The sequence below is a fragment of the Ylistrum balloti genome, unplaced genomic scaffold (assembly GCF_031769215.1).
Source record: "Ylistrum balloti isolate Yb309-2 unplaced genomic scaffold, AGI_CSIRO_Ybal_v1 Utg370226, whole genome shotgun sequence".
NCBI classification, from domain to species: Eukaryota; Metazoa; Mollusca; class Bivalvia; order Pectinida; family Pectinidae; genus Ylistrum; species Ylistrum balloti.
Window position 1 is genome coordinate 750,701 of NW_026782188.1, and position 12,090 is coordinate 762,790.

The 12,090-nt window shown below is 38.5% G+C and overlaps 1 protein-coding gene across 1 annotated transcript in view; it reads left to right on the top strand.

Moving 5' to 3' along the window:
- Nucleotides 1-10,535: 10,535 nt before the first annotated feature.
- LOC132551894 (U3 small nucleolar RNA-associated protein 6 homolog) overlaps nt 10,536-12,090 on the top strand; it is a 144,275-nt gene continuing 142,720 nt past the window's right edge. The window contains exons 1-4 of the mRNA XM_060216040.1: nt 10,536-10,705; nt 11,080-11,164; nt 11,468-11,509; nt 11,813-11,884. Of these exons, the coding sequence (XP_060072023.1) occupies nt 10,614-10,705; nt 11,080-11,164; nt 11,468-11,509; nt 11,813-11,884 (291 nt within the window). The 5' untranslated portion in view covers nt 10,536-10,613. The remainder of the gene's footprint in view (nt 10,706-11,079; nt 11,165-11,467; nt 11,510-11,812; nt 11,885-12,090) is intronic.

Below are 12,090 nucleotides of genomic sequence, written 5' to 3' on the forward strand. Positions count from 1 at the left end.
AAGGTCGCATTACCCAATGAATACTGATGACGTAATGAAAGAAGCATAACAACCATTGTTCGTGACGTCACAATAGCTTCATGGCTTCCGCTGGCACAGGAATTGATATATAGGCGTTCCGGTAAGTTGGTTATTATGTGAAATGTATATCAGCAGTTTACTGCATATCAATTTTGTTTGTTTGATTTATTTCCCGTTAACAGCTATGGTCATTTTAGGTAGTGAATCTTTGTGTTCGGTGGATATCTCTCTGAACATCATGCTGGAGGCCTGTCGCTTGCTATGCGGAGAGAAATTTTGACAAAACCATGACAACCGAGACGCACCACTTGATTAGAAACAAAACAATCATCCGAATAAGGTTCTAACTATAAGCCCCGGGTCCTCATCTGTGGTTGCATTGTCGGAGAGATCTATCTTCCAAACTTAACCCGTGGTTCAGTTAAAATTACACACTGTCTGCAATGGTATACGTTTCTCTCAGAACTGTGCCGACCTTATGACCACGAAACAGTCTCGGTTACGTCAGTTTGATTGTTGTATTCATTTTCGACGGAAAGGCGAATAATGTGTTTCCATTGCGGATTGAACCTATAATCCCCAGATGTGCAATCCGTTGCTCCAGATAGCGGTTGATCTACAAAGAAATCCATCTAGAAAGCTATCAGAAGACTACAATAGCTAGAGATATGGTCAGACACGTGTCTGGTTGGTAATAAAGCCATCAGACCTCAATATGTTCGTCCTTTTTTTCTGTTTTAGTCGTTACATCATGTATATGAATGTATGTATGCAGTGATTAGTATTTTGACTTGTTGAAGGAAAAAAAAAAAGACCGAATTAGGTCGTTTGTAAAATAAAACTACATTTTCACACCGAGAGCTTTGATAACGGCATGAAATAATAATGATGATAATATCACTTGATACTGGTTATCACAAATACCAATATCTGACGTGTCATTTATTTATGCGAAATCCCTAGCCAGTAAACATAAACCGGATTATCGTTAGATGATAGGAAACATTATCAGAATTAATATTAAATATTTAACATTTTATGGCTTTGCTAGTGCGTCACCTTATAATACTAGAGTCATTATCAGTTCATTAGGGTTAATAACACATTTTTTATAGCCAGACGAACAATAAAAAAATATTATAAGCATTGAAATGTGCTTATTAAATTTGCCCTTATCAATTTGTCATTCATACTGCCTATAATTTCCAACTGAAAATATGTGAATACTTAAATAAACGTCGTGCTTTATAAACAGAAAAGTTATTCTAGAAGATCACTGATACCTGTAATCTTAAATGATTGTATCTTAAAATGGTTTCCTTAATAATGGACTGTCATTGTTCTCAGGAATGGCCAAAGCCGAAGAAAAACCGGCAGTTTTAAAGAAAGCCTCTTCGACATCAGTATCATCAGGAGATGGCGATGAACCGGAGATACCCCACAACGCCATTCCTTTGAGACGAACGCCGGCGAGACATAACCTCGCCATCGTTATCAAGGATGACGACACGGACGATGAGAAACAAGTGGAGGAGAAGAAAGAGAAGTGACTAGTGTCGCCAATAAGAACCCGTTGTTAAAATACGTGTACATCTATATCGGAAGTAATCTATTGATGTCTAGCGTAAAACAAGGTCTGTTTCATCTTGTTGATGGTGAAGCCTTATCAATACCAGTGAATAAAATGACCCTTTCGGCGTTTAAGTTTACTTTCCTTTTTCTGTATTGGTTTAATTTGATGTACATTAATATAAGGCCCTCCCATATGTGCGCCGAGGGGTCACAAAATGTCGTAAAACCAGAGACGTTCCATCCCCCCCCCCTCATTTCTCATTCTAAAGCATTGGCAAGAAATAGTCTCAGACGTCAACAATGTGCTACAAAGAACGCCATGTCACGCGAAAATCATGATATTTCTTATGCAATAAATCGACAAATTGTTATAGACAATGAATTCTACCTACCTGGATTTGGCAACCGATACTGTACTGTTCACCAGTACAATCGGTACCGTACTGCTCATAAAAGATGTGGGCACCAGTACAACCATTACCGTACTGTTCATAAACGATGTAGGCACCAGTACAACCGGCACCGTACTGTTCATAAACGATGTGGGCACCAGTACAACCATTACCGTACTGTTCATAAACGATGTAGGCACCAGTACAACCGGCACCGTACTGTTCATCAACGATGTAGGCACCAGTACAACCGGTGCCGTACTGTTCATAAACGATGTAGACACCAGTACAACTTGTGCCGTACTGTTCATAAACGATGTAGACACCAGTACAACCGGTGCCGTACTGTTCATAAACGATGTAGGCTACAGTACAACCGGCACCGTACTGTTCATAAACGATGTAGGCTACAGTACAATCGGTACCGTACTGTTCATAAACGATGTAGGCACCAGTACAACCGGTGCCGTACTGTTCATAAACGATGTAGGCTACAGTACAATCGGTACCGTACTGTTCATAAACGATGTAGGCACCAGTACAACCGGTGCCGTACTGTTCATAAACGATGTAGGCTACAGTACAATCGGTACCGTACTGTTCATAAACGATGTAGGCTACAGTACAACCATTACCGTACTGTTCATAAACGATGTAGGCTACAGTACAGTCGGTACCGTACTGTTCATAAACGATGTAGGCTACAGTACAACCATTACCGTACTGTTCATAAACGATGTAGGCTACAGTACAATCGGTACCGTACTGTTCATAAACGATGTGGGCACCAGTACAATCGGTACCGTTCTGAAACTAAATACACAAACTGGTACCATATAAAATTGATACTGCTCAGAACGAAAACATGCATTTGTTGTCCTTTTTTTATAGTCAATGTTAAAAATTATGGGAGTTGGTTGAATTGGAGGTTAGTGAACCTTCCCCATGTTTTTTTTTACATTGTTTCGACCAATTTAAATTTTCCTCAGTTTCCTTAAGGTTTCAAAATTTAGGTCCTAAGCATCACTAACGAGTACTAGAAGGACAAAACAGCAGTTTGATTAACATCACTGACGAGTCCTAAGAGGACAAAACAGCTGTATGATGTAACATCACTGACGAGTTCTAGAAGGACGACAAAGCTGTATGATGTAACATCACTGACAGGTCCTAGAAGGACCAAACAGCTGTATGATGTAACATCACTGACAAGTCCTAGAAGGACAAAAGAGCTGTATGCTGTAACATCACTGACGAGTTCTAGAAGGACAAAACAGCTGTATGATGTAACATCACTGACGAGTCCTAGAAGGACAAAACATCTGTATGATGTAACATTACTGACGAGTTCTAGAAGGACAAAACAGCTGTATGATATAACATCACTGACCAGTCCTAGAAGGACAAAACAGCTGTATGATGTAACATCACTGACGAGCTCTAGAAGGACAAAACAGCTGTATGATGTAACATCACTGACGAGTCCTAGAAGGACAAAACATCTGTATGATGTAACATTACTGACGAGTTCTAGAAGGACAAAACAGCTGTATGATATAACATCACTGACCAGTCCTAGAAGGACAAAACAGCTGTATGATGTAACATCACTGACGAGTCCTAGAAGAACCAAACAGCTGTATGATGTAACATCACTGACGAGTCCTAGAAGGACCAAACAGCTGTATGATGTAACATCACTGACGAGTCCTAGAAGGACCAAACAGCTGTATGATGTAACATCACTGACGAGTCCTAGAAGGACAAAACAGCTGTATGATGTAACATCACTGACCAGTCCTAGAAGGACAAAACAGATGTATGATGTAACATCACTGACGAGTTCTAGAAGGACGACAAAGCTGTATGATATAACATCACTGACGAGTCCTAGAAGGACAAAACAGCTGTATGATATAACATCACTGACGAGTCCTAGAAGGACAAAACAGCTGTATGATGTAACATCACTGACCAGTCCTAGAAGGACAAAACAGTTGTATGATGTAACATCACTGACGAGTTCTAGAAGGACGACAAAGCTGTATGATATAACATCACTGACGAGTCCTAGAAGGACAAAACAGCTGTATGATGTAACATCACTGACGAGTCCTAGAAGGACAAACAGCTGTATGATGTAGCATCACTGACGAGTCCTAGAAGGACAAAACAGCTGTATGATGTAACATCACTAGAAGGACCAAACACTGTATGATGTAACATCACTGACCAGTCCTAGAAGGACAAAACAGCTGTATGATGTAACATCACTGACGAGTCCTAGAAGGACCAAACAGCTGTATGATGTAGCATCACTAGAAGAACAAAACAGCTGTATGATGTAACATCACTGACGAGTCCTAGAAGGACAAAACAGCTGTATGATGTAACATCACTGACAAGTCCTAGAAGGACCAAACAGCTGTATGATGTAACATCACTGACGAGTCCTAGAAGGACCAAACAGCTGTATGATGTAACATCACTGACGAGTCCTAGAAGGACAAAACAGCTGTATGATGTAACATCACTGACGAGTTCTAGAAGGACAAAACAGCTGTATGATGTAACATCACTGTCGAGTCCTAGAAGGACCAAACAGCTGTATGATGTAGCATCACTGACGAGTTCTAGAAGAACAAAACAGCTGTATGATGTAACATCACTGACGAGTCCTAGAAGGACAAAACAGCTGTATGATGTAACATCACTGACAAGTCCTAGAAGGACCAAACAGCTGTATGATGTAACATCACTGACGAGTCCTAGAAGGACCAAACAGCTGTATGATGTAACATCACTGACGAGTCCTAGAAGGACAAAACAGCTGTATGATGTAACATCACTGACAAGTCCTAGAAGGACCAAACAGCTGTATGATGTAACATCACTGACGAGTCCTAGAAGGACAAAACAGCTGTATGATGTAACATCACTGACAAGTCCTAGAAGGACCAAACAGCTGTATGATGTAACATCACTGACGAGTCCTAGAAGGACCAAACAGCTGTATGATGTAACATCACTGACGAGTCCTAGAAGGACAAAACAGCTGTATGATGTAACATCACTGACAAGTCCTAGAAGGACCAAACAGCTGTATGATGTAACATCACTGACGAGTCCTAGAAGGACCAAACAGCTGTATGATGTAACATCACTGACGAGTCCTAGAAGGACAAAACAGCTGTATGATGTAACATCACTGACGAGTTCTAGAAGGACAAAACAGCTGTATGATGTAACATCACTGTCGAGTCCTAGAAGGACCAAACAGCTGTATGATGTAGCATCACTGACGAGTTCTAGAAGAACAAAACAGCTGTATGATGTAACATCACTGACGAGTCCTAGAAGGACAAAACAGCTGTATGATGTAACATCACTGACAAGTCCTAGAAGGACCAAACAGCTGTATGATGTAACATCACTGACGAGTCCTAGAAGGACCAAACAGCTGTATGATGTAACATCACTGACGAGTTCTAGAAGGAGGATTATGTATATTAGTTTGACTCTAACTCTTAATTTGTGTTGAATCGTACTATTCATTTGTGTAGCTTTTGTTTACGGTATCATGGTATAATATGGTTCTGAATTTGTTATTATCCCAGATAACTTAAACAAAATGGAAAGTTAATTCTGATATCAGCAGTTTTTCTATTGCAATACAATATTGTGTCGTGTTTAGACGTATGTTTACAGTTCATCAACCAACTTTACTACATTGTTACATTTAAATGAAAGATCGATAGATTGTTAAACAAAACATATCATAAAATGTACAAACAATTCGATCAATAAAACACGTCATCATTTTGAGCGTTTTTATTACACTATACTTCCTTGGTATGTATTCCGTGTATTTCATACGTGTACATGTACGTCCCGGTGTTATCATTACATGTCAATCCGTGCAAAATGATGAAACATCTTTAAGATCTATCTAACACAGCCTGTGTTGTCTAAATTGTCATCTTAAACGTTTCTGTAGACGGATATTATCTAAATATATTGTCTTGCCGTATAAACGCCATGTGACTTATATCATCGTTATTTCAAAATCTGATGTACTTTTGTAGGACTGAAGGATTCAACACTGTTTCTTCTTTTCTGTACGACACCTACGTCAACATATCAGAAATATGACAATTTTATTTTACATCTCGGCTTTTATACTTTGATAACAAACCAATTGATAAATACTAGTATATAATATTACAGTGTTCATTTATCACGGCAGTTCTCGTCCTGATTCATTGGTATAGTCACTGTATCATACCATACCTGGGAATTTACCGACACAGATATATAAATACAGATCTGACTGACACAAACTTTGTGTTTTTTCCCCTTAACTCTCCATTTACCATCACAAGATAGCAACATCGTGACGTCATCCCTCGTACCTCATGAGATGCTTTTCTATTAAAGTCACCACTCTGATGCAATGCAAATCACGTGTCTCAAATTATAGCTGAGATTCTTTAACACATGTAGTCTATACTGATTCCGCGTTGTTTTCGAACAGGTGTGTAAATGAATGTAGAATTATGGTCTATACACTCCGCAGAAAAATTCTGCTTTTCCCAATGTAATAGATATAGTAATTAGCAGAAAACCCGTCACAAGCAACCTGAGAGGGACTGTTGTGATTTGTCACGTGTTACTGAAATTGACTTTGGTTTCACAGTAATCTGTAAACAACCAACATAATAGTCCTGACGTGATCATACAAACATTTCAATATTACCGTTATATTTTCCACATTATTCTATGTTCTGTTTCTGTCTTTCCGATGACATCATCACCAGTTCACAGGTATTCATCCCTCATTAGATGTTCCCGAAGGAAGACAAGATTCACCAAGTCTTCCTCACTTCCCAATGTTTTGTAGCAGGCAACGGTTCGTTCTAGTACCCTATCATACATCTAACAGCTCATTTTATTACCATCGATGCAGATTTAAATTGTTATCACTGACAGAGATTTCACAACGACGAAAAAAAATCAGGATTTCATTATCTGCAGGTATGGTATCATAAATTATCGACAGAAGTTACTAACCATCAAAGACATTTTCAAGTGATCGACAGATTTATCCCAAACTACAGTTCGGGCCGGACACTGTAAAACAACTATGTGTTGTGATTCATGATTTCCGCATCATTACAAATTCGCGGCTATTAGCTTTCCTGAGGCAGATTTCCGTATGCTTATACTATATACGCGGCGATAGACGTTCGTGACTTTGTTTGAATTAAGAAATAAAATTACACGAAAGAAATCGGTCTAAAGTAAATCTGAAAAGTCCCCACCCCCATTTTTCTCACGTACTGACAGCTCTTCATATAAATCGAATGCATTAATTATAATATTGCGGACAGGTAAATATATAATCATACCGAATCTAAAATGGCGTTACGTATCTACACGTTAGACTTCGAGTATGATAAATGCTGTACATTGTCATAGAAACAAGGATTGACTATCGCGGGTGTTGCTACCATTAATTATTCAAAGTAAGGTTGAAACTATGGTCATAAAAACAATGAAATACCAATCAAAAGGCAAGAATGCGCCTCCCACTTCCAAATTCGGTACCGTGTGTTTGATCAAGCATTGCTGGTTTCTTCAAGGCTCGCCAAGGAAGTTGTTTCCCATAATTTACAGCATGGACAATGAACTTCCTGTTTGAGTCCTGGAGTCGTCGTCGTAAAACTGCGCATCTAAGGAATATTTCCTTCCGGGTCAGGTTTACACTATTTGAAGGTAATTCCTTCACGCCTTTTTCACGATTAAAAACTCTTCCCTTTTTAAATTTATCCTCAATTTCTTTTGTACGTGTTTGAGAGATATGTGTTTTGTCTCCACCATCACCAGTTTTGCCATTTGATGGTGAAACTAAATCGACTTTCTGTATCCGGTTGATGTCACTGACATTTCGGAACATGAAGTGATAAGATCGCATCCTCTGGCAGGGGTACAAGGGACATGAGTGTCTGTGGAGACATACACTTTCTGTTGTTGGAGGATAGACTTCCAGCAAGCTGTTGTAGTATTGTCTGGCACGTTCCTCGTCTGTAATGTCTGTCACAAGCTTCTTAAAATCATTATTCTCATAATATTTGGCCAAGTTAGACAAGTTGGCACGGCTTAATGCCAACTCCTCCTTCATTCTCTCCGTCTTGTGTGCCATATCCCGTAAGAATAAGTCCTTTTGATTGTCAAGTCGGCACAGTGTGTCTTGAACAGTCTGCTGACAATGTCTCCTGTGTAACATCTGGTGACGTCTTGACACAGTAGTGCCTACAACTTTGTCCTGTTTTCTTGTGGGCATGGCACCAAGGTTAAAAAGTGTCCGTTTTCATGTACAGACGTCGGTATAAAACCACTAGGACGTAGCTCCTCTGGAGTCACCGATGGAATTCAATCTAGTGACTGTGCTGCTGACGCTGATAGTAAGTCGGGTATTAACAACCGTTAGCTCATATCAGACTAATCTAATAAGTTGAATGTATACAGAAACGACAAAATATTGCCGCGAATCAATTTCCTGTTCTTTATCCTTCCTTGGATCAATGTGTAGGTAGGCCTTCTACATACCCCGGATAGTTTCAGCGCTGATCAATGGCCTCCAATTGATAACTTATAAACCCACTCAACATATACTACAAATAAAACCACGTTCTTAAGACAAAAATACAACATTTTATAATCGATACGTTTTATTTACCTGTCAATATTTACCCATTGTTGTGTTTGTTTCAGTCTCCGTGTACAGGATACGCACATTTGATAAAATCAATGGAACGGTGTTTTGTAATGGTAGGACGTTGGAAAAAGGCACAAGTGACACTGTATATTGTTTAAAACGTGACATTCCCCATAAAGGTCTGGTCGTCACTACTTTATATGGGAGTTCTATGTCCTACAAGGTACAATGAAATTTTGTTTGACAACCGATGTTTCATCGATCTAAATGTGCAAATTCTATTAAAAACTGGATGCATACATATTGATACCACAACACTGACAGGGCGCATGTTAAAACTTCTTAACCGTATAGAAAACAATTCAACGAAAATACGCGTTCATATCAGGCCCCATATCAGTCCCTCTATATCCAAGCGAGACCTCGAGATCCATATACCAGTCCCTCTTTATCAAACGTAGCCCCTCCATATCAAACCGAGATCCTTTTATCAGCTCCGGTATATCAAACAGGACCCTTCTACATGTATATACAACCGAGATCCCTATATCGGCCTCCTCATATCAAACCGAGACACCATCTGAGTTTCTTCATATGAAATCGAGAAACTGTCTCAGCTCCTACATATCAAACCACGGTACCATATCAGCTCCACTATATTAGACGTATTAAACCGAGACACTATCTCAGCTCCACTTTATCAGACTTATCAAACCGAGACACCATCTGAGCTTCTCCATATGAAATCAAGAAACTGTCTCAGCTCCTCTATATCATACCGAGGTACCATCTCAGCTCCTCTACATCAAACCGAGACACCAGCTCAGTTCCTCTATGTCAAGGCACCATCTCAACTCCTCCATATCAAACATATCAAGCCGAGACACCATCTCAGCGCCTCCATATCATACCGAGAAACTGTCTCAGCTCCGCCATACCAAGCCGAGAAAGGAGCGACAACCAACTTCAAAGGCCAGTGTTATGCACGGCGTTGTGGAACAACGACATTTGTTTGATGTACGTACAATGATCAAAACAAGTCTTCTTGTTTTATTCACATAGTATTGTACTTGAAACCTTCAATTTTGGTATGAAATGTTCCAGGGGTGCAGCGATAGCACATTTCTGAGTCCCATGTTACAATACCATGACTAAGGTAACTCTTCTGCATAGTTTCTGACAGGCCATTGATGTATGGGATTAACTTCTGTTCTCTCATTTTCTTTTACTTGATGTTATGTTATAACACATATGATATGTGATATATACGTCTCTGGTCTTGGAAAGGTTCGGAGAAGAAGCGCAAGAAAGAAGAACGGTTGCGAGAGTGCTGTTTTTTTTTTACGGAGATTTAACGTTCTCGCAACAGCCTTGGAGCAGGGTTACATGTGTTTGGACAGGTGTCATGAGGACACCAAGAGGCAAATTGGAAAGAAATTAAAGAAAGAAATAGCTGACAGGAAACGAAGGAAAATGGGAACTGCTAATCTATTCCGATCTTTTCACCGTCCCTTTAATAAAAAGCATTGAGGCATCCAAATGGCTGAATGCGTAAATATTGAACTACCGTATATTTTCAAATTCGTCTTGTACGCGTCAATGCTCCCTTGGGTCGTATATTCAATACTGCGGACTGACATTCCATAATCTAACAACAACAAAAATGAAATACTGAAGTAACACAAAAACGATCGCATTACCATTTGATTTTTTTTGGTCGATCGCTTGCTAGAGTTGTCTAACTTATGCTTGCTCTTTAATAAGAAGTCAGAAACATTTAAACTTCCGGTAATATTTAAAGATGAAGTGAGAACACGTGCTATTGTTTATATTCGAAAAACGTGTTTATACCAAGTATTAGCAATTTTTTAAGCTTCATATTCTTCTGAGAGGCTCACAGACGTCCAAAAATGGCTGAGTTCGTCCAACATAACATTGAGGGAATGATTCCCGAGTTAGAGCAGATGGAACGAGTGGGTCTGTTTACTGGACCAGAGACGAGGTGCGTAACGTAGACAGATCGCCATGAGAGATCAGCTTTCGATATGTGATAATGATCGCTATATGATTTAACTAATATGCCAACGTAACTTACCAAAAAGATACTACAGGAAAATTTCATTGTCATGTATTACAAGCTTACGACACCGATTGAATCTCCAATGATTTTTGGGACTCTGATATTTGAGTCGTGGAGTCAAAATACTATCAGCACTTTAGCTCAATTATAACATTGATTATCACTAGTGTCTTTCTAGTGTTTTCTCTGAGATAGGATAATTGGGATATTAAACTTGTTTTATTTTGGCATGATTTATGATTGTTTTGGTACAGCAAACACTATATACTTTAGAAAACTGTTACTTTTGCTTTCAGGCAAATACTAAAGAAAAGGAAAGGCTTTGAATACAAACTACAAAGGAAAACTAAAAAGAAAGATGACATATTACAATACATTCAGGTAATTGGTATAAATGTCCCTTAATTTATGTGGCATTTCCAGACTCTGATATTCTAATTATGTTGTTAAAAACTGCAGATCTGCCACTACCCCACACTTTCATCAATTAAATTATCTTGTGTTGCAGTAGTTTTCTTTATATAGATACTGTCAGATTCTGTCCTCAAAGTTGCTTTCAGAAAATCTCATAAAATTTAGATCTCTTGTACATCTTTTTGATACTTATATTTTTCTTTGTCCATGTAGCACCATTGTCATGGTGTACAGTAACAATTGCATGATAATGTGTGATTTTTTTTTCAGTATGAAACAAATGTTCTGGCTTTGCTGAAGAAAAGACGACAGGTTTGTTTACTATTTTTATTTTTTACTTTGTGTTTTATATATTTTCGCTTTACTCACACCAGTATTGAACAAACATGTGGATTCTCTTTTGAAGTTGTTGATATGATACTGTTCATGAATACTTGAATCGAAGCTCACTGCATTAAATTTCAGTATGAAATAACCTCAATAGATACATGTATATATTTTAATTTTGTATTTGTTGTAATATGTTGTCAATATTTCCTTAACATTATCATATATCTTACATTGATTTTTCACTGGTTTTTGTTCAGTTGATTCATTTTTTTCTTTCAATTACAGAATATCGGGTATACATTTAAAAAGTTGGAGATTGATAATGCCATATCCCAAAGAATACATAAGTTGTTCAGGGTAAGTTCCAGGGACAAATCCAGAACAATCATCCAATGATTACTTAAAGCTACATAATGCTCACTTTTCATATTATGTTACAATGTATAGATTCACACTCACTCGGGTGTTATTTGTATTTTCTGCTTTCCTTTCCTGCATTTGTGTATTTGATGTCATAGATAAACACCAAGGAAGATATAAGGTACAATTCTCAACAGGAAAAG